The sequence below is a fragment of the Octodon degus genome, unplaced genomic scaffold (assembly GCF_000260255.1).
Source record: "Octodon degus isolate 3935 unplaced genomic scaffold, OctDeg1.0 scaffold00014, whole genome shotgun sequence".
Lineage (NCBI taxonomy): Eukaryota > Metazoa > Chordata > Mammalia > Rodentia > Octodontidae > Octodon > Octodon degus.
Window position 1 is genome coordinate 21,769,812 of NW_004524590.1, and position 23,809 is coordinate 21,793,620.

The window sequence follows — 23,809 nt, forward strand, 5'->3', positions numbered from 1 at the left end:
CACCAATGTGCTCTCTGTGAAAGCCTGAGAGAATGATCACTTTTCTCTTTGGCCCCATAATCTCCTTGATCAGAAAATTTGGGACACTACTGAGTTACAGGATGTTACAGTACAAGTTCTCATATGTCCTGAATCTTAATTGACCTTGGAAGGCTAGGGCCAAAATGTTGGCTTTCCTTGCGGCCCTCCTTTTTCTCTAATTTTGGTCTGAAAACTTAGGTTGTTAATCCTCCAGAAGACAAGCTTATTGTTATTATGGTAATTTTTTTAACTAACTTCTGAGTGTTGTGGCAAAGAGAGTGTGCCTTGTCTATTTTATGGGCTTCTTAAACTTGACCCCCTCAAGGTCACAATCTTTGAAAATCCCAGAAATAAAGACTTTGTACTTGGATAAGACCATTTTTTAGTGAAGCATTCCTTTCAAGATTTAGAAGAATGAAATATTATTTAAAATTTGTATACTGATATTTTGGAGAGGAATGTATGATTTATACATATTTTTAATGTTTACTCAGAACCCTTAAACAGTGAGCCTTTAAAGGCAGGTACCAGGGTATATTCTTATGAAGGCTTGAGGTATTCAGCGCCCCTAGTTCAATAGTGTACTTCCTGTTAGCCTATTTTTGTGCCAGGTACAAAGCCACAACACAATAAATTCAGCTTCTGCCAACTTCATGCCTATATTAATTTTGACCATGGAAGAAACCTAACATTTTTGGGGTGTGGCCCTAGTGGGGGGCCTTAAATTTAAACTAGTCAGTCCTCACAGTAAACCTATGATCCAAATATTCTTCCCATTTGGCAGGTCCAAACACTGCAGCTTACAGATTAATTTACCAAAATTATAATTGGCAGTGGTGGCGTTGCTCTTTCAGCATTCTTTTTGTTTGTTTGTTTGTTTGTTTTTTGGCAGAACCGGGATTGAACTCAGAGCCTTGCTCTTGCCAGGCAAGCGCTTATTCTACTGAGCCATCTCCCCGGCCCCTTTGCTCTTTCTTTATTATGCCATTGCCTTCTTCCCCAACATTGTCTGTGGTCATTTTAATTCTGAATCATATTATAGTTTATTGTCAAGTTGTAATTCATGTTAGCAACTAATAGTCACAGATACTGATGGTGATCTTAAACAAATCATTTGACTTCTGGATTCTGGTAGCTTAAATGCCAAAATTTTGGATTAACTAATATCTGAGATTCTTTAGGGTTTCTTAAGACCATGAGACGGGATCCTCAGAAGATCTTGTAAAGTGTTCATCACTTTGTTATTTTCCTTTCTCATTCCCCCTGCAGCTATTTGCTTATTGTGTAGTTTCCCCACCCCATCCTCTTACATTATTTCTTGTATGAATTGGAACCTTTCTTTTAAAGAATTTCAAATGTTAGCCAGGCATGATGGTTCATACCTGGAATCCCAGCACTCAGGAGGCTGAGGATGGAGGATCAGTGGCAGTGGGAAGGCAGCTTAAGCTATATAATGAGTTCAGGACCAGCCTGAACCACACTGGGAGTCCTTGTCTCAAAAACAAAACAAAAGAGAAAGAAATTTCAGTTGTAAAGGTTTATAATTAAGTCATAATCACTTTAAAATTAAGAATTTACTGAGTGCTGCCATCTTGTGTCTGCTCTTATGAGAGAAGAGATGTAGGATTTTTTTTCTGTTCTGGTTTGACTTTGGTAGAATTTTAAGAAAATAATAATTTGTTTTAGAAGCTAAGAAAGCTTACTCAGAGATGACACAATGTCATTTTTTTTAAATGTAGACATTTATTAGTGATAGTGTTTTTAATCCCTTAATAAAATTAAGGAAATCAGGACATGAAGACTAATGTGAAGGTGTATTGGGGTTTTAAGTGATTATATTTCAGAATAGATTTTTAAGGTAGGTATAAGATGTAGCTATTCCCTGATGAATGGATGGATGGATGGATGGATGGATGGATGGATGGATGGATGGATGGATTTATGCAGAATCTGGGGATTGAACTCAGACCCTTGTGCTTGCCAGGGAAGCGTTATTCTACTGAGCCATCTCCCCAGCCCTCAGTATTTATGACTGTAATAATATTAGATCTCTTGGTACTTAAATTGTCATTATTCTCAGTTTGTTCACCTTAAATTGTGTTATTCTGTATATTAACAAAGTTGTCAAAGGAAGATGGAAGACTTGGTCTTTTGAAGTTGTTTGCTTGCTGTGAGCTTCTTACATGCACCAAATAAATACAAACTGAAAGTGACTTTAAAAATATGACATGAAAAAAAATTTGGTGTTGATTTTTCAGATGTCATTAAAAATAGTCATCCCACTGCTAGTGACTTGCATGTCACACATGTTAGAGAACCTTCATTGATTCACCTTGCACCAAAACAGAATAAATACAAGAAAGTAATTTTATTCTTTTTTTAAAATTTATTTTATTTATTTGTGTGTGTGTGTGTGTGTGTGTGTGTGTGTGTGGCCAGCTCAGCCTGCCTGTGGGCAGGGCTGGCTGGCATGTGGTGCTGGGGGATTGAACCGTTGTCCATGTGCTTTGCTAAGCTTGTTCTAAGTAGGTGCTTTAGACCACTGAGCCATCTCACCAGCCCCATTAATTTTATTCTTTATAAGCATTTTTCTTTTAAAAGATTGTATGGTTTTCTTTGAAAATGCTAAATGGCTTATTATAGGCTTTTGTTCTTTAGCATTTTTAAAACTCAAGAGTGTGATTTTATTCACAATTTCAGTCTTAAGTCCATAGTTACAGTTCTGAGGAGAAAAAACTAAAAATTATAGTTCTCAGAGTTAAAGTGTTCCTGATTGTTTTGTTTTGGCTTTTTTTCCTCGTCTGAACTGGAGCTGCTGTATCCCTTAAATACTGACTACATGGCAGGTTCTCATTTCTTAGTTCTCTTTTCTCTCTTCTGCCTTCACTGATCCACTGTCAGTGACTTCCTTAGTTCATACAATTAACATGGTGTCAGAATTATTTGTAAATAAGTATATGACTTATTTAGAAAAAGAAAATAAAATCATGGACAGTATTTTTTATTTCTAAATTACTATGGATTGCTCCATTTTTTTACCTATTTTGTTAAAATGTCTTCTGTTTTAATTTTAGGCCACTGAAAAATATGATATATTTGGTCAAAGACAGTTCATTTCAGTCCAGGAATCTACAGTGGTGACAAGGACATGGGACTACTCCTGCCAGATTACAAATGGTTCAATACAATTGACATCCTGGCTGACAGCTGTGGAAAGGAACCTTGGGTTATTTTATTTTATTTTTGTGGAACACCACAGTCCCAAATCAAAAGGACACATCAGGTAATAGTCTCCTATCCCTCAGAAAATTACATTCCCTTCTGTAATATTATATAATATCCGGATGTGGTAGTGCGTGCCTATAATCCCAGTACTCAGGAGACTGAGGCAGGAAGATTATTGTGAGTTCAAGGCTATCCCATATTACACAGTTTAGAGTTAGCTTGAACTACATAGGAAGACCCTTTCTCAAAAAACAACAATAACAAAATTAAATTAAAATCTTACATATAAAGTACAAGGAGCCCCGGAGTATTTTCAGCAACCTCCCTATGTAGTTCAGGTAGGCCTTGAACTCACTTTGTATCCTAGGCTGGCCTTGAACTCATGATAATCCTACAATGCCTGCCTATCAAGTGAGAAGTCCTGAATTTGATTACCAGTACCCCAATATAAATTCTCCTAAAGACTTAATTATGAAAAATTTCAAAACTATAGAAAAGTTGGAAGATATTTATAGTGAATACTCTGTATAATCACACTTCAATTCTGTTAATGTTTTTATCAGACTTGGTTTAATTTTTATAGGAGGGTCTCACTACACAGATGGGACTTGTAGTGTCCCTCCTGCTTTCAGCCTCCCAAGCACTGGGATTACAGGCATGCTGCCCCACGCCCAGTCTCAATCTCCATCTCAGTGTACCCGGGGACAGTGCCAGCACGGCATACAGGGGATCGATTCCATACAGGGGATCGAATCCCAGTCCCTGCATCTGCCTAAGCAGATCCTTTAATCCCCTGAGCTATCTGGCAGGCCCTTGGCCCATTTCTTAAAACTTCACAAATAATCCATCCGTCAAAATCTTTGTATTTTTATTAAGGCTCTTATCTCACTGTATTGGGTTGGTTTTTTTAAAGTGTATCTATCTACCATAAAAGCTTGTAGTCCTTGAAAGCTGGAATTTTGTTTCATTCCTTCAACATTATTCTCTATGTAGAAGGTACAGAGTTAGTATTGTACAAGTAACTGAATGTAAAAATGTTTCAATGTGAACTAAAATTTCCTTTATTTCTTGCTAAGGCTTCAGGTTCCTTGTAGAATTCTGAAGTAACCTTTGCTAATGAGGATGTCTGATACTATTGCTATAAAAGATGAAACTGAAACAATGAAGGATTTGGAGGCAGAAATGAAAGATACAACCACAGTTGAAAACCTTATCAAATCAGAAAACTATGGGAAGATTTTGGCAGAGACAAATGAACGATATATTGACAACAATATTGATTTGCAGGTAAACAGAAGTTTCCCTACAAGTACCCAATATGTAATGTACTGTTATGTTACTTTTTATATAAAAGTCATTTTCTAAATTCTACAAAGTTAACAATATTCGGGACATGTTTACCCCGCTAGTCTTTCAAGTCATCTGGATTAATTTGCAGAATATTAGCAAGTGATTGCCTATGTCATATAATATAGTTCCTTTTTTTGTTTTTTTGTTTTTGTTGTTGTTTTTATTGGCTTGCTACTTTTTCATTCCACCTTCCTCCTAACTACCACTGTTGTGAAAGTTAAGAATTTGATCTAAGAACTCTTAGAGGAAAGAGACTGAACCTGCAAAAGATCTATGGATAAAAATTGCCCTCTGGGGATCTTCTCAGTCAGTGAGCCATAATTGAGTAGAGAGGTTGTTGGGGAAATGTCGTTTGATGTGATGGGTTGCATATATGATGACTTGAAACTAACCAATGAAGATTTTAATTTCAAACATAGATGGAAATTAAATTGACCAATAGATTCAAGTTAAGTAAAAAGGATTTTAAGTAGTCATCTTGTCTTCTGTAAGTCTAGTTATTATCTCAAAATGAAAGCATAACAATTTTAAAGCACTGTTTTTTCTTCTTTTTTGTTTTTGTTTTGTTTTTTTGTAATGGGGATCAAACTCAAGACCTTTTGCTTGCCAGGCAAGCATTTATACTGCTGAGCTATCTCCCCAGCCATCTAAAGCACTTTTTAAAAAATTATTTGTGGATCAGGAAATGTAAGACAATATGGCTAAGTGAATTTTCTATTCTATAAGGTATCCAAAGCTATCGTATGCTGGTATTTAACTGGCTGGTACACTGGGCTGAAAGATCCAGCTTTCCTCACGTTCCTGGCACCTTGCTTCAAATGGGTGGATTCAGCTGGATCTAGAAACATCTATCCTTCCTTCATTGCTTCATAAACCTTGCTTATGCTGTATGTTCCTGGTGCCATAAAATAGATAGTGATAGTGATGCCTTTAGCTATATTTTTTTAAAAAAGCATTTAGACCCCACTGAGTAAAGTGGTAATTATTTAAAAAGTTAGGAGAAATAGCACATTTTTTCAGTCATTTCTGTAATAGCACTTTTTAAGACATGACAGAATTTCCATGGCTATAATCAGTACTCAGTGATAGCAATGTGCCAGATCTCCTGTCTGCATTAAAGAAACCTGTAAAATTCTATTGCATTTTTGACTTAAAGAATAAAATATTTTATTTTAGTCTCTTTTCTGCATCTAATGTACATTTACCTAGGTCATGCTTATCAATAAATGATTAACTTTTATTATTCTCTTCCCTGTCCTCTTGTTCTGTAGTCCATAGCAATAAGTCCTTATATTCTGGTGACTGATTGCTGTATTTATCACACCATCATTGTTTGTACTATGGGAAAATGTCACACATTATCAAAACTTTTTTTTTTTTCAGTGCAGAGGTTGTTCCCAGGGCTTGGTGCATATGAAGCAAGTGTTTGTTAAAAACCTGTAGCATCTAAAGATTGGGGAGAAAAAAAAATATATACTATGATTTAGTTTTTGTTAGAATGATATATTCATTTTTTTAGCTATAAGAATATTAATTTGAGCTTTTCAGGTCTGAGATGCCTCCATCAAGCAGGTATGCCAGAAGGCTGATTATAGACATAGTAATTTACGCAGAAAACACTTAGGTAATAGAAATTGAGAGTGGAAGTCAATAAAACTTGAAAGTAACTTCTATGTTTTCATTTAAAATAATGTAAAGGGCCACCCAAATAGCTCAGCGGACTAAAGCGCCTTCTTAGGCAGACGCATCGGCTGGGGCTCCGCAGACATGCTGTACCAGAACCGCCCTCAGGGCACGCTGAGATGGCGATTGAGACTGAGCGTGGTGGCACTTGCCTATAATCCCAGCTCTTGAGAGGCTGAATGTAGGCGGATCACTGTAAGGCCGATCTATAGTGAGACCCTATGGACCCTGCACTAAGATATAAAAATAAATAAAATAAAATAATATAAAAATCAATGTATTGTATATAATACATAGGTTATACATTAGCAAAGAAGAGTGTTTTGTTTAAAAGTCTGGTTGTTATAGTGTTACCTTTTAAGCTTAATGTGAAGATAGCTGTTCTAACATACTACTTAATATTTCATCTTACTTTGGTATCACTAAGTACTTATTAAAGATTGTATATGTATACAACCTCAAACATATATTGGAATAGTGCAGGCCATGCCCCCCACAACTGTATGTTACCAAAGGAATGAGCAATCCAAATAGTGTTTGTTGTGACCTTGGCTGTAAAGGAAATAGGACTAATTTTCCTTAACTACTGGGCCTTAGTCGGCAGAATACATCAGTAGTTCCTAATGTATATGAATCAGTTAAAGTTGATGTTTATTCTGTTTCTCTAGCAAACCCTTTGATAATTTAGACGACAGTCTTACATCTTATATCCACCAAATTAACTTTTAATACATTTCTTTAAATGGGGATGGAGAGCAAGATGAAGAGGTAAGAAACCTATACCAGTACCGATCTTATTAGGCTGTCAGAAAAACTCAGGACACAAGAACACATACTTCAACAATGAGTGAGGTGGAATGAGCAATAAATGCCTTGACTGATGAAAGAAACATGTTAAGATGTTTCTTTTTAAAGGATTAAAGCCTCTTTATATGAAATCATTCATATAATTTTCCTATTTGTTACACAAAGATTTAAAGGATTCAAAAGATTTAAAGGATATATGTAGTACATAGAGCCTAACAAAAGTATTTTTTTAACCTAAACTCTAAAATTTCAATGTAGTTATTCAAGCTTGTTATTCCTATTTATATGTTGTCTTTTTGTCTTGCGTTAATATTTAATGAGTTCAATTTTCTAAAACTTAGAATTCAGTTCCCATAGTGCACTTCTATTTTTAAAAATATCTCTAAGATTGGTACTTTCTATTAAATTTGTTGCTTGCATATTTGATAGCTTTACTGACATATATAAAGATGTTCATATGTTGTGAGGACATGGAAATACTGTTACCTATTTTTACTTTGATGATTTTCATGTATATCACCAATAAAATGGGAAACTAAAGGGTCTATAAATTTTTTTTTTTTTGAGGGCCTAATACCTAGATCTTTGGATTTTGAAACTATCTATGGCCCATAGAGTTAAGGTGGTAAAAACAAACTAGCGCAGTGGTAGTGAACCTATAGTATGTATGTTGTTTTTCTCTTAAGACAAAACGTAATAATATATGATTTGCATTTTCTAAAGCAGAACCTCTGTGTTTGAGTTTAATTGCACTGTTGACAATTGGCAATAAACAAGTTGGTTTTGAGTTTCACTTTGGACCCTTGTCTCTAAAAGGTTTGCCATCACTGAACTAGTGATTGTGCTTAGTTTGGGACTTTGGTTTTTTTAATTGGCAACCACCTTTCATTGGAAAAACTAGAATCAAATTTAGGCATGGTGGCACACACCTTTAATCTCAGGGAGGCTGAGATGGAAGGATCATTGTGAATTTGAGACTAGGCTGGGCTACAAAGTAAGCTCAAGGTGAGCCTAAACTGCATTGTGAAAGCCTTTCTCAAAAAGACAAGGAAAGAAGTAAAAGTCTTGGGATAAAGTGGCTTTGCAGAGCAAGCTTGGGCCAAGGAAAAGAGGAGAAAGAAAGAAAAATACACCTTGGAGAATACAGGGCAGGCTATCATGAGGAAAGTTTTGGGATTTTTTTGTTTTTGTTTTTTGGGGTTTTCTTAATTGGCTTTTTTGAATCAGAAACTTAGTTTTGTTATTTTATTAGAAACTAGCAGCCTGGAATTTATTGTTTCTATTGCACGTGACCTTTAGCTGGGCATTTAACTCCTTATAATCGTCCGTATCGTTACCATCAATCCTTAATAGAACATATTGATAATTAGTAAGCACTTTATGGTGTACAAAATGCAAGTTGAAAGGCTTCAGTTTATTTTTTTCATAATTATTAATTGAGAATGAAAAATAACTTGCTTCTTTTAAATAAGTCCTATTCCGTTGTAGTTGAGGGATATTTGATTGCAGTTGTTTGTACATTACCACATGGTATAAGCCATGATGGTTACTCTGATCGTAGTTTTTCACCAAACTTCAGTTGCTGTGGTTCTGCGTGTTCATTTATTTTTATTTATTTATTTTGGCAGAACCAGGGATTGAACTCAGGCCCTTGTGCTTGCCAGGCAAGCACTTAATTCTACTGAGCCATCTCCCTGGCCCCATTTGTGTTCTTTTAAACTGGTTTTCTATTAAACATGTTTCATGTTCTGCACCTCTTTAATGCCGTAGTTGTCCTGTACATCATTATAGAACAATGTCAGTTATAAATTTGGGATTTTGTCTGTTTTAAATTGTCTTTTAATTAGCATTCCCACTACTAAAGGCTGTTAAATGGCCACTAGATTTTATAACTTCAATTTTTTTTTTTTTTTTTTTTTTTTTTGGCGGAACTGGGGATTGAACTCAGGTACTTGTGCGTGCCAGGGAAGCGCTTATTCCACTGAGCTATCTCCCCTGGCCACTAGATTTTTACTGCCTTGAAATTCTGTAAAAGGTGAAAAGTATACCCCAAATAAAATCCATCTTTAATATATTTGAATGTTAAAGTGGAGAATTCCTATTTTAAATCCAATTCTGGTTATTAAACTGGTAACAAAATATGTAATAAAAGATAATTTGATAAATAGAACTTGTTTTTCTGTGGTTTGTTGTTGCTTCTGCATATGTGTATGGCAGATTTTCAGATGTGTATTTTTTTCTAGAATATATTATGTGAATTCTGTTCGTCGCTATTTGAAAGGAAATAATAAGTAATTCTATTAATCCTACTGCATACAGTAGGAATGCCACATCAGCAGTTTATGGTTTACTTACATAGTCATATATTTTCTCTTGCTGTGTTACAAATTACCATCAATTTGGAAGATGAAAATAACACCTGTTTTATTGGTTCACAATGGAGTCAGCTATGTTCTCTGCTTAGGGTTTCTAAGGCCAAATCAAAGCTATTAGACAGACTGAGCCTTTTTCTGAAGAATCTGGGGAAGAACTTGCTTTAAAGCTGATTCTGGTTGTTTTGAAGAACTCTGTTTCTTGTAGCTATTGGTCTTAGTTCCATGTTTCAAACTAGATGACCAGCTCTCTGCTTCTGAAGGCTTAGAAGCAGAGACCTGCAGAAGCCTGTTTTCAGAGCCAATGTTAATCTTTTGATCTGACCTGCCTTTTCACTCCCAACTAGAGAAAATGTTCAGCCTCTAAAGGGCTCACCTGACTAGGTCAGACCCATCCAAGTATGAAATTTCTATCTGTAGTCAGTTTATTTGGGCAGAGTTAGTTCTGTAAAAATGCCAGGGAATACACAGTAATACTTAGCATTTGATTAAATAGCAAGAGGTCGGGAGTTTTTAAAGCTATCTTTAGAAATCTGTCTATAGTAAAAGTTTTTAGTAAAAGTTAAAAAAAATAAAAAGTTTTTAAGGACTGGCGAGATAGCTCAGCAAACTAAGTTCGGTACCACATGCTGCACCAGCCCTGCCCCTGGATGTGCTGAGCCAGCCTCTGAGACCGAGTATAGTGGCGTATGCGTGTAATCCCAGCGCTGGGGAGGCTGAAAACAGGAGAATCACTATGAGTCCAAGCTGTGTAGTGAGACCCTGTACCAAACACATAAAAAAAAATTTTTTAGTGTCATGTAATGTACAGTGCGCCAACAGTCTGAGTTCTTGACTATTGTTTCACTGTTTACAAGCTTTAATTCTATACTTTGAAGTCTTTGAGGCCAGGAACTATGTATGTCTTATTCATTCTTCATATCCCTCGTGCTTAGCAAAGTGTGTATTGTATAGTAGTAACTCAAAACATTAAAGTCAAATTAAGATGATTCTACATCTCTTTGCTCATCTTTCTTTCTTTCTTTTTTTTTTTTGCTCATCTTTATCCTTCACCAAAGGCTATTTGTAAATTATAACCCAGTTAATGCATGTGTATATTTATAAACATTCTGAAATATTTTGTAGGAACCATATATACAGCACCATCTTCATTATGCAGATTATTAAAAATTACCCTCTGATGTATTAACTAATTTATCTTTAGTTTTCATTGCTAGTAACCCAGCAATAGGACACTGATTTTCTACGGTTTATGAAGACTCCTTTTTTTTTTTTTTTTTTACATAATCCACCCATTTCATTCATTGAGTCATTTCAAGAACCCTGTACAAATAGTATCAAATTTTATAGATAAGAGAAAACAAATAATTTGATAGGAATTGCCTAATAATACACAGTCAAAAATTTTAAGTCCACCTTTTCTGAGTGTAATGTTTTGCCAGTTCTTTTATTTTAGACCTGTTTAATAGGTTTTACACAATTGATTCTTAAAATTGTAAGAGATGAAAGCAGAGGTCAAAAGTAAGTCAGAAATTGTTTCTGCTTCCTTGGAATTCATCTGCATGTACATTTTAATAGTATTATTTTTTTTTTTTTCTTCTTTTTTTTTTTTTTTTTTTTTTTTTTTTTTGTAGTGTAACTTCTTTTACTTCTGTTTTTAAATGTGATTTACACACAGTTAGAATTCCTCTTCAAAGGACCGACCAGAGAGCTCAGTGGACTAAAGTGCCTGCGTAGGCAGAATGCCACGTCCAGGGTTCAGTCCCCAGCATGCCATGCTGACCCAGCCTCTGAGGCGCACTGAGCCAGTGATTGAGACTGGGCGTGGTGGCACCCGCCTATAATCCCAGCACTTGGGAGGGTGAAAATAGGAGAATCACTATGAGTCCAGTCTACATAGTGAGACCCTGTAGACCCTGTACTGAATACGTTTAAAAAACAAAAGAAAGAAATCCTCTTCAAAAAGTTACACACCAAGTAGAAACAAAAGGCAGGACCAACATGCAATACACAGCCCTGTGTACCTGTGCACACATATGTACATGTGCTGTGCATGTGTACCATTTCTTCTATAAGAAAGTCATTTTTCTTTCTCCTGTTTTCCTTTCGTCATTGTTGATTTGGTGATCCATGGTAAAAATCCTAACATGTGTCTTATCTTTAAAGATCTTTGAACTCTTAAATAAGAGCATAACATCATTGTACTATAGCATTTCCTTTCTTTTTTTTTTATTTTTATTTATTTTTATTTTTTTTTCAACAAATAATACACTGTATATATTCTTCTAGCATTTCCTTTCTATTGGCTCTACAAAAGTAAAGTCTTTTCTAGATGATACAGTGAAGTAATACTTTTTTTTCATTTATGTGCAAAACCTAATCTGAGTATTAAAAATTTGTATCTGTTTTGTATTGGTATCAAATCAACTCCTGATGTCAGTGAAAACAAAGGAAAGGTTAGCTGCCTGGACCCTCCTCTATTTGGGTTTGGCATGGTAGACTGGAAGGAGATAAGAGTATGTGAAATCTTACCTGGTTCTAATTCACAGGCACTTTGACTGGTTCCCCAGACCAAAGCCTGATATTAAGCTGGAAAGCTACTTGCCTCCATGGTTTCCTTAGTTGTATGATAGATCCAGCATATTAGCCATCCAAACTGGAAGTGTGCCCTCTCCTTCATTTGCAGTTGCCTTACCCCAGACTTCAACAAGTAGTTTTCTGTCACTAATAAACCAGTGGTGTACTTCATACAGTACAAGAAACTTCAGTATGTATGGTTGAATTCTCTTTGTGCATTTGAAACAATCTCCGTAAGTTTGAAACTTTTTTGAGCTCAGCAACTTTTTTTCAACAACTTTAAATTGATGAGTTTTATGTGGTTCCCTGCCCCTTTAATCTTAGCTAAAGTATGATATATTATAAAATAGTAAAGAAATAAAGTGTATTTTATTTTGCTGTTAAGAAGTTACCCTGGGGGGCTGGTGAGATGGCTCAGTGGTCTAAAGCACCTACTTAGAACAAGCTCAGCAAAGCACAGGGACCGCAGTTCAATCCCCCAGCACCACATGCCAGCCAGCCCCGCCCCCTGTGGGCTGAGCTGGCCACACACACACACACACACACACACACAAATAAATAAAATTTAAAAAAAATAAATCTTTAAAAAAAAAAAGAAGTTACCCTGGGCTGGGGAGATAGCTTGGTGGTCTAAATGCCTACCTGGCAAGGACAAGGACCCAGGTTTGATCCCCAGGACCACGTGCTGTGCCTGCCCTGGAACCCTGGGCATCATGCCATACCAAAACACCTATAATCCCAGCACTGGGGAGGCTGAGACAGGAGGATCACTGAAAGGTTTTTTTTAATTTTCGAATATGAAAAAAATTTTTTTTTAAAGTTACCCTGTAAGTTCCATTGAGTTCAGTTAAAACACAGTTTGCTGACTTTAAAAAACCAACCCACGGAAGGACTTTACAGAGTCGTCTACAAGTATGCTTCTGGGAGGAATCAATCAGTACTCTTTCTCTGAAACCAACTTTGATTTCCTCGTTTGGCCTACTTTGTGAATAGTTTTTTCCATAGTTTAGGCTTGAGAAGCAAGTCTTCTGTCTCAGTATGAAATTTAATATCAATCTTTCTTGTTGTGTGTTCAGCGGCCACTGCAGTCATTTGGACAGACAGGAAAAAGGTCTAAGGTATAGTAAATATTTTGGTGTGCTGGCATGCCAACGGCCTCCTTCATGCTTGATGAATCCTTGTTTTCATATAGCACTACATTCAGTTTAGTTTTTTCATATTTTGTTTGGGGCAAAAAGCTTTTTTTTTTTTTATTTTGGGATTTTTGTCTTGCCTAGTCGCTTTTGTGCATTGCTTTTTTATCTTTGATGGGTTTTTAATCTGTAAAGAAAATTGCTTTTCACCATTCTTTGGGTTTTAGAGTTGGAATTATTCTTATTCTTGCTGTTGCTATAATTTTCCAAAGCTGCAATTTGTTTTCCCTCTTAACAAAGGGTTAACTTGTATATTTCATCTACCTTTATACATAGCAGAAATTTATAAAGAAATTTAGAAACTCTCCAGGGGGCTTTTGGATATACCCTAGAATTATTAAAAATGTAGTGTTAATTATAAATACTTTTCTCTAGTCAAGCTCAAAGTTAAAGCTAGTTCGGAGCCTTGCAGTATGTGAAGAATCTCCACCACCCCCTGCAGCAGAGATATCACAGGAGAACCAGGTAAAAAAAGAAAAGAAAAGAAAAACAAAAAAAGAAATCAAAACAAATCTTTTTTGAAGACATGGTAGGATTGGAGAAATCTTTTCATATGGTTAAATAAAAGTTGAGACTGTGTGTACCTACCTTTTACTTTTATAAATGAAACTGATTTGATAATACTTGACACCAGTGAAAAGTTTAAAAACTGCTTCTTTCTAAGGTTTAAAGCTTTGATTTCTGTTTTGGAAAGTCTTTATGATCATGTAATTAATTGGAAATGCAGCTTTAACAAAATTATAAATTATTACTGAAAAGTTACTAAATATTAAAATAATTCCAGTGAATGTAGTTATGATGAAATTTACCCTTAGCTTTGTGTTATAGACATTTACCAGACACTTACTGCTTATATATAAAAGGCACTGCTTCAGATTCCCGCTTGATATATTACTGTACTTAACCTGAGTGCATAGTGAAGCCCATTTTTTATTTTAGTGTGGGTCTTTAATAGTTGTCTAGTACCTTTAATTTTTGGTCTATTTTTTTTTTAAATATAGAGCAATGAGATTCAAGCAAACAGTTAATTTGCCTCATCTATCCTTGTTAATGCTATAACTTCACTTTGTATTAACCGCAGCTATAAAGTGATCGATCTCTTTTTGTCTTACATGATGTGGACTTTTGTGCAGAAATGTTTTTAGACTTTTTTAAAAAAAGTTTAATAGCATGATAATTATTTAAGAAGCTATGCTATTTTTTGTTTGGTTTGTTTACAAGTTGCACATCTTTTTAAAAATACTGTAGATTTTATGTTTCAAGCAAAATTTTCCCTGGATTTAGATGATTACTCTCAAAAGGTCTACTACAAATACTAAAGATAGTGGACATGTATTTAGAGTATTTCCTGCTCTTAGAAAGTCCTCTACTCTATTTCTGAGATGCTAAGACAAAGTTTTAAAATATGTGCGTTATATTTTGTTGATGAAAAGTGCTTAGAAACCTATTTCTTTGACATTTAAATGTCAAAATAGAGAATTCAGAATTCATTTGTGGTTCTTTAAAAACATAGCTGCATGGGAGATAGCTGTATTATTTACTTGATAAAATATATTTCAGGGATAAAATAGCAAAGATTCTAGCAAAAGACAAGAATGATACTATTATTAAGTACAGTACTATTGCTCAGAAAACATTTTCAGATGTCAAACTTCAGCTGTTGATAAGCCTTAAGAATTATATGCTCAGAAAATATCCAGTTTAAAATTTCTTTTGTACAAGTTAGTAAAAAATATGCCTGTTTATGTTAGAGCAGTATACAGCATAGTGTTCTGTAGTTTTTTTGAAAGGTGATTTCTTTTTTAAAAAATTTGTTTCTTTGTTAACCAAAACATTATACTGTACCATCTTAGCATCATGGCCTAATAATGAAAAGAAAGAGGAAATGGGCATTCTTATGTGTGTTAACACAGGAAAAGTACATAATTTTTAGAAAAGTTATATCATGAATTCTTTTCTTAATGTATTTTATCATTTGTGAAAAATATTGGGGAAACTTATAAATTCAGCTAGTAAAAATCCATCTGAGAAAAAAAATATAAGGAATGTATTTTATAGTTGTATACATCATTGGTCTCAGAAGTTTTTGAATTTTACAATTCAAAAAGATAAGTTCCATCATTATGGATAATGGATAAAGTGGTTATGTCAGAATTCATTTACTCTTCTTAATACATTGTGTCTCAGTTTCTCTTGGATAAATTAACTTTTATTTCCGGATAATTTATTATTACCTCTTTGAATAAAAGATAAGTTCTTCTCTTTCTTTTTTTTTTTTAATACCAGGAATTGAACTCAGGATCCTGCGTTTGCCAGGCAGGCGCTTATTCTACTGAGCTGTCACCCTGGCCCAAGATAACTTCTTTTAGTAGAAGTAGATAACTTCCAAGCCATAAGTGTACTAAATTACACCTGAATGGAAATTGAAACATAAATAAAATGTGTGATTATCTAATCTTTGATGATAGAGACACTTCCCATCTAATTTGCTTGATTCAGAATCTGACTTATATGGAATTAATGTGAAGTAAAATTCATTATAAAAAAAAGTTGAGAGAATTTTTTGAGTGACATTAAAAGAGTTATCACTTGTATTGAATGAAGGTTTATGAGAGAAAAAGGACCTCAGTAACAGATAAAAGTGACAGTAAGGAGTAAAGGAATTATAGCTTCCTGTGGAGATGTTCCCGTTATTTGTAGTCTGAAGAATTTATGGAGGGGACAGGGAGATGGCTCAGTAGAATAAGCACGTGCCTGGCAAGCACAGGGCCTGAGTTCAATCCTCAGTTCCACAAAAAAAAAAAAAAAAAAAAAAAAAGAGTTTATGGGTAAAGATTTTAGCATTTTAAAATGTTTTGTTTTTCACTGTTGAAAACAAGGTCAACTGAATGCAACATCCCAGTATAATTAACTAGGTTTTTAAAATGCAATTCATCTTAATAAATTGTTATTTATAATTTAATATGTATGGCTTTGGGAGAACTGAGAAATGAAATCTGCTATTAGAAATACCTGTTAAGGAAGGTCCACAATGGGTAAAATGTTTTTTACCAAGCCAAGTTGAAGCTCAGAAGTAAATACTCTGCTTCTGAAAAATAGTCCCTGGATTCATTTCCAAGTATTTGTTTTACAGTTATGAAAGAACAAGGTGATGCTAATAGAGTATAAGTTAGTGTAACTTACTGATTGATGGATGTCATGAAGTTGTCAGTGTCTTCAGTAAACAAGACAGAGAAGGCATAAAGCTCCTTTCAAGTGTTCATCATCAAGATAACAATTGTCAGGACATACAGTGTATCCCAGATTGAGCAAAACTTTGAACAGAGATGCAGTAGGAAGAAAAATTGAAAAGTTTAAAATAGCAGATAACAATCCTACTGCAGAAAAAATGACTTGAAATTCTGCTAAAGGTTATTTTTAATTATAGGCCAAAAAATAAGTGGAAATTCTGCTAGCTTCAAGCTTGATACTGAATTTTATATACCTTCTGATACTAACACAGTGTACCACCATTTAGAAGAGCCAAGTTATTTTCTAAAGTTTTTTAATCACTAAAGAATGACAGTGTAATTTAGTTAAAAAATATGCTATACTTTATATTTAGTAAAAGTGATCTGGAACAATTTCTAACTTTTTTTTTTTATAACTGTTCCTCAATAATAAGTAAATAAAACTCAGTGTATTGTTTGGGGCGGGAGGGCTGGAGGGTTGTTTGTTTATTTATTAGGCTAAGTCTCTGTATACAGATCAGCCCAGGTTTGAACTCACCCTGTAGCCCAGGCTCACGTCAAACTCAGGGTAAGCCACTTCCCCCAGCCTCCCAAGTGCTGGGATTACAGACCTGTGGCACTACATCCTGTCCTCAACATGATTTCTGCCTTTTAATCCAGTAATCCTTTTGGGTTCTGAAACTGCATATGGTAGTATTTTTTTTTTAAATGAAGTAGTTGTCCATTTTAGTCTTACAGAATATGATCGCTTTAAAATTCAACATTACATATCTGAAAGGAATACAGTGTTGTATGAAATCTTTCAAAATAACTTTGTTACATGAATCTGAAATTTAAAAAAATGAAGTCATATGCCTTTGGTTTTTTAAATGTTTCTGTTGACATTTTCATATAAAGGAAATATGTTTAATTTGTTTGTCTTTGAGACAGGATCTTGCAATGTAGTTCAGGCTAGCCTTGAGCTTCCTTTAGTCCAGGCTGGTCTTGAACTCTCACTGATCCTCCTGCCTCACCCTTCTGAGTGCTAGAATTACAGGCATATGCCACCATACTCGGCAAGGAAAGATGTTCTTATAGTGGTTACTTTAAAAAAAAACAAACTAAATTTTATTGATTATTGACTTGATTTTCGTACTGCCCTATTGTTATGACTGATAGTTACCATGCTTTTGCTTGGCACCTCCATTAAAAATATAGTTACAAAGATTTTAGGGGGTTTTTTTGTTTGTTTGTTTGTTTGTTTGTTTGTTTTTGTGGTACTGGGGACTGAACTCTGGACCTGTTCTACTGAGCTGTCTCCCCAGCCCAAGATTTTAGTTCTGACCCTGCAAGTATTTCACAAATGCACTTAACCTATAATAGAAAACATTTGTTTTCTCAAATAATTTTGAGTATATACTTCAATTGATAGATTCAAATGAAAACATCATTTGAACATATTTTTTCACATTACTTTAATAAAACTAATAAAATATTTTTGAATTGTCTAATTGGGAAACTATAACTGGGTAAAATAAAATCTTTTTATTCTTACTCCATACATTGGTGTTACTCAGAAAATATAGATGTGTGATTTATGCTTTCTTTTTTTTTTTGTTTTTTTGATTTATACTTTCCTTGAATAACTTATTTTGCCTTCCAACAGGAAAGAATTCAGATCCAGTTAACACAATCATTTGAAAAAGACGAGAAGCCCTCAAAAGATGAAGCAGAAAAAGAAAAAGCCAGTGATAAGTTGCCCAGAAAAATGTTATCAAGAGGTTTGCAATTTATTTTTATTTCTTAAACAAAAATTTAGTCTTGTTCACTGTAATTCCATCCTTTTGTCTCAAATTACTGCATATAGTAGGTCTCTTAAAGATAATCAAGAACATACTGGAGGATGATACAATACTTATTCATACATAATAGTTTTGTATGTTAGTAAAATGCTTTGGCCAAAAATTCTGAGATGTAACCTGAATCACTAAGGAATATAATCATGAACTGTTGTTACTGGTCTCTCTCATACTGAAACACAACAGTCATTATTTGAAGACTGACTGAACTAAAACTATTACTTAATCCTTATCAGTCACATAAAGTACAGATGCCCTAGTATTTATTGTCCACTAAAAATATGCTTTGCAATGCAGAATGTTTATCATTCATTAACAGTTTTGAGGTTTTGCACTATTATCTTAAGTCATTTGAATTTTTCATCTAAAGAGACATTTTTGAACACGAAGATATGGTGAGTATATAAGAGAATCTTTAAAGAATTAAGGGTACTTTAGCCTCACAGATGCGAGAGATTAAGAATGTGACTGTATATTTACTTATATAAACCTTAGCCATGCACATTATATAAGAATAGAAAGTTCATCATCATTTGAGTTCATCATAAGTTCCCCTTTCCTACTTTGTCAGTTTTTTTTCAATGTGGGGCTTTTTGGTTTTTTTAAATATACATCATGTATAAAAGGGAAAGGGATTTGTTTTCAAACAGCTTTATACTGGGTTTTTGTGTTATTGTTTTTTAGATTCCAGTCAAGAATACACTGATTCAACTGGCATAGATCTACATGAATTTTTAGTAAATACATTAAAAAACAATCCCAGGTAAAAATTAAATTTATAAGGTTTACATTGCTTCTAGCATACCATAATTTTGCTATATATGTCTTCATTATTAAGGTAGAGTATTATAATAAGATTGTAAATACTTGATGTACACCAGAAACATTTTAGTGTCTTAGGTCTAAGATGATGTTGTCTACTATGTGCACATGTATAAATATCTTTGTATTATGCATGTCAAACTATGCAGGAATTTTGGGAAATTTTAAATCACCGAAATGTTCAGATTCTAAATTGAGAATGAGAAAGCATTAACTGAGGAAAAATAAATATATATATAACTTTACAGTAATGCAGCCAACCAAAATAAAAACTCATATGTTCCTTTATGAGAACCTAGAATTTTTGTTCTTTCTTGTTGAGTTTATAACCTTCAACCCAAAGCCTTTGGAGGCTCTTATTTGAAACCATATTTTATAAAATCCTTTTTTTGGGCAGGAAACCGGATGAGCAGTTTTTGATTTTTGGATAGAATGTCATTCCCTTTAAGGCCCACAGAAAGACCAGGAATAAAACATCTCACACTTACATGGGATAAAAGATGATAAAGTTAAGAAACTTTTTAGATGTTTTTCAAAGTATATAATTGTTTTTGACACACAGTAAAACAAAAATATCAATAGTTATGAATACTTGAAAGGTAACATGAACAAATATTTTCTTTAGCCTCACACTCACTCTTTTTTTTTTTTTTTGTACAGGGAGTCAAACTCAGGACCTTGCACTTGCCAGGCAGCTGCTTATACCTCTGAGCTATATTCCCCAACTTCCTTGTTTAGTCTTACTTCAGAATAAATTTTGGTTTTCATTCAGGATTTTTTTGTATTTCTGTTTGCGCTTAGTACCTCAAAGAGAGTCACCCAAATGACTCCTTCACAGGTATGACGTAAAAGAAGATTGGCAGCTCTGCATGACATACCTTTCCCTGTGTATTCATTAGTGCATTAATAGGCATTTACTGAGTATCTACCAGAATGCCAAATATTTTCCTAAACATTATAGATACTACAAAGATGAAAAAGTCACCATTTCTAATCCTAAAGTATTCACCATCTTAGTGCTAGAAAAACACACACATAAATAATTAAAATAGAAAAAATATTTGTTATTAGGGCACTGCCAAAAGTAGAAGGGCCTAGCCTCTGAAAGGATCTGGGAATATTTTACTGAAAAGATTGCTCCTACATCAGGCATAGTGGTGGTGCCTGAAATCTGAGTGCTCTGAGAGGCTAAGGCATGTAGATTTTGAGCTTAAGCCCAGCCTGGACAACAGAAGACCTTGCTTAAAATTTAAAAATGGAATATTCATACAGAGAAGCATGGAAAGGGAATTTCAGGTAGATGAAAGCATTGACAAGAGTCAGTATATAAAAGAACTACTGTTTCGTCAAGTGTGGTGCCTCCTACCTGTAATTAGCACCTGGAATGCCAAGGGCTGCATAAGTGACTCCAGGCCAGCCTGAGCTACACAATGAGATTTTGTGTCCAAAAATAAATAAATAAATATTTTTTGAGGTACCTCTTGCTATAATTGTTACCACATAAGAATGTAGAAACCTAAAGGAGTCATTGACAAAGATTATTATTTATTTAGTTTTTTAGTGTTAATTTTAGAACTATATTGTGTAAGTTTTAAATATGGAAACTAAATATATTCATAGTTCAGATATATATTATTGTTCAGAATAATTCCAAATCTGTATTCAAGAAATAGAGATAAACACATGGATTAATCTTGAGAATGGAGGGCTGGGGAGATAGTTCAGCAGCTTAAAGGCCTACCTGGCAAGCGCAAGGTCCTGAGTTCGATCGCCAGTATAAAAAAATCTTGAGGATGGATATTTTTAAGTAATCTGTTTTGCTTTAAGAAATGTGTAATTCTTCTAGATTTATATCTAAAATGACTTTCAATAGAGGTAAGTGTAAGTCACTTTATGTTTGTAGAGATTTGAACCAGCGACATATGAAACATTGAGTAAGGGGTAATGAAGTAGATGAATTATTCTCTGCTTTTTGTTTTCTGTTAGTGGTATACCAATTACATACTTTCTCTAAAGTAAGTTCTGATATAGTGACTAGAGTACTGAAAATTAGTAGATTGTTGTCTTTGTTTCAATTTTAAGGAGTTTCATCAGTTTAATTGAGATCTTTGTTTTTATTTCTGTAATGATACATGTAGCATATATTAATTCATTTAAAGGATTATACGGCTGCAGTGTCAATATGCTTTATAAGATGATTTCGGTTTCTCTGCTAAATGTAAATGTATCTTAAGAAAAATAACTTGCAGATGCACTAGTTCTAGTTCTGTGTGTATACTCATATAAAGAATTAGTAACTTTTTACTTATGTCTATTACCAAAGTACTTATAGATTTCCAAATTTGGAATCTTGGACCTAGACTATAATGAATAAAAGACAGAAACTATAAAAAATTAATACCATAGAAAAGTTATTAATTTTATTTTTCTAAGAAATTGAGCTAAGGGGGCTGGAGAGATGGCTCAGTGGTCTAAAGCACCTACTTGGAACAAGCTTGGCAAAGCACAGGGACCGCGGTTTGATCCCCCAGCACCACATGCCAGCCAGCCCCGCCCCCTGGTGGGCTGAGCTGGCCACACACACACACACACACACTAAATAAATGTTTAAAAAAAAAAAATTTAAAAAAATGTCCTTAAGAAATTGAGCTAAGATAGAGCCAGCGATATAGCTCAGCAGATTCAGTTCTTGCTTAGGCAAGCATAGGGACCAGGATTTGATCCCTGGCCCTGAATGCCGCGCTGGCCCCACCCCCGGGCGTACTGAGCCAGCAGTGGAGTCCGGGGTGGTGCACATGCCTGTAATCCCAGCAGGGAGGCTGAAAACAGGAGGATCACCATGATTCTGAGCTGGGTAGTGAGACCCTGCACCCGGGGGTGGGGGAAGAAGAAATTCGACTAAGAATATGGTCCAGTTCATAGGAAATCCTCTGCAATCCATAGATTTACATTTTAAGGGGAGAAAAACCTGAATTTGTAACAATAGTTAGTTGAATTTTTAGATTTTATATTGTTGCACAGAAACAATTTTTTTCCAGTGGCAGTGTATTTATTGAGGAACATGTGAAATATACATGTTTAATTCAAGCACAGAAAAACTTGATTCAAAGGCAGTTTTGTGAACTTTGAATGACTGTTTTAGACTTTGCTTTAGTAAAAGTATAAAATGTATCATAAAAATTTTACCTCAAAGATTTTTTTCGCTGAAAATAAATTGGTCCCAGAAGTTTAGATAGAAAAGTCATGTAGCTAGACAAATCAATCCTTTTGGGGGTTAAAAATCGTAATGAAGTAAAAGTCCCTGACTTTTCCCCAAATTTTTAAAGTAAAAAAAAAATTTAAAGACCTTCTGGAGTAAATAATTTTATTGTTTTATCCCATGCAATATATATTTGTTAAGCCTTTCTATATTACAGTCCAAATAACTATGAAATGATAATTGTGACAAATGTTAAAATATGAAAGAAACAGGTTTTAAGAAAATAATATAAGAGAGTGTTCTAAGCGAAGAAAATACTATGTTCAAGGAACAGGGGTAATCCAGAATAATGCCCTTGTGAGTTAGGGTCACATAATAAGTCTGGAAAGGTAGATAAAGACCTGCCCATCCCTGAGCAGTGAGAAACTCATGACAGATGTAACCAAGAGAATGGCATGTGGTTACATGTATTGTTAAAAAGTTATTCATATTATACATACAATAAATTTGGATGGAATAAGAAAGGCACAGGCGAACAATGTGCTACTCTTATAAACCAGGGATCCTAATTGTTTGACTATAGGGTCTTGATTGTGGAAAAGCAGAAGGTAGATAACATTTGCAGTAGTCATTAATTGGATAGGACAATTAGAAAAAGAATGTTAACTGGCCTAAAATTTTCATACTTCTAATATGATACACTTGATGGAAGTGCCACTTACTAAAGCAAAATACCAAAGCATGATCAAGTCTAAGAGAAAAACTGCATTCTGCTAGAATGTCTGTTGAAGTTATAATACTATTTACAGCTTTAGGTTGAAAATCAACAGGTAGGCATGGTTTTTGCTTGACTTTTGTGAAGCAATATAAAAATGTGTGATTAAATATGTTGAATAAGTATTTGGGGTAAAAGGTGTTACTCAGTTTTATGAAACTTCTTTTGCAGTGTACAATGAGGACCAAGCTCGGGTGACCTGAGCAGGGGCTGTTAATTCCTCTATTAAAGTTTGTGAAGATCTTACAATTTTGTGTTTATATTAGAAAATTGTTAACACTTTGTCCTCATTTTCTTGATTTATAAAGTTTGGAAGAGAGAACTAAGTAATCTGTAAAGCTACTTACAGTTTTAAGGTTCCGTAGAAAAATACTATGTATATGAACTTTTCAGTGAGCATTAAAAAAAACTAAGGGGCCAGGGAGATGGCTCAGTAGAATAAATTCTTCTCTGGCAAACAGGGCCTGAGTTCAATCCCTGGTTCCACCAAAAAAAAAAAAAGAAACTAGAGCTGTGTTTCTGGTGTTTGAACAAGAAGTACCTTTGAATTGTGGTATCATTTGTGACTACATTAAATAATACTCTAGTGATTAACGATACACATGCAGATACCTACTAGAGTCTTGATGTGTTTAAATGTTGTGTAACTTTGGTTCACTTTGATTTTTATGGAAAATTTTCTTTTTTTTTTTTTTAATTTTTTTTAAATTTTTTTTT

The 23,809-nt window shown here is 34.3% G+C and overlaps 1 protein-coding gene across 1 annotated transcript in view; it reads left to right on the top strand.

Annotated features, from left to right (window-relative positions):
• R3hdm1 (R3H domain containing 1) overlaps positions 1–23,809 on the top strand; it is a 213,253-nt gene that overhangs the window by 89,380 nt on the left and 100,064 nt on the right. Inside the window, exons 2-7 of the mRNA XM_023709688.1 lie at positions 3,096–3,304; positions 4,323–4,533; positions 13,112–13,153; positions 13,604–13,693; positions 18,104–18,218; positions 18,981–19,059. Of these exons, the coding sequence (XP_023565456.1) occupies positions 4,363–4,533; positions 13,112–13,153; positions 13,604–13,693; positions 18,104–18,218; positions 18,981–19,059 (497 nt within the window). The 5' untranslated portion in view covers positions 3,096–3,304; positions 4,323–4,362. The remainder of the gene's footprint in view (positions 1–3,095; positions 3,305–4,322; positions 4,534–13,111; positions 13,154–13,603; positions 13,694–18,103; positions 18,219–18,980; positions 19,060–23,809) is intronic.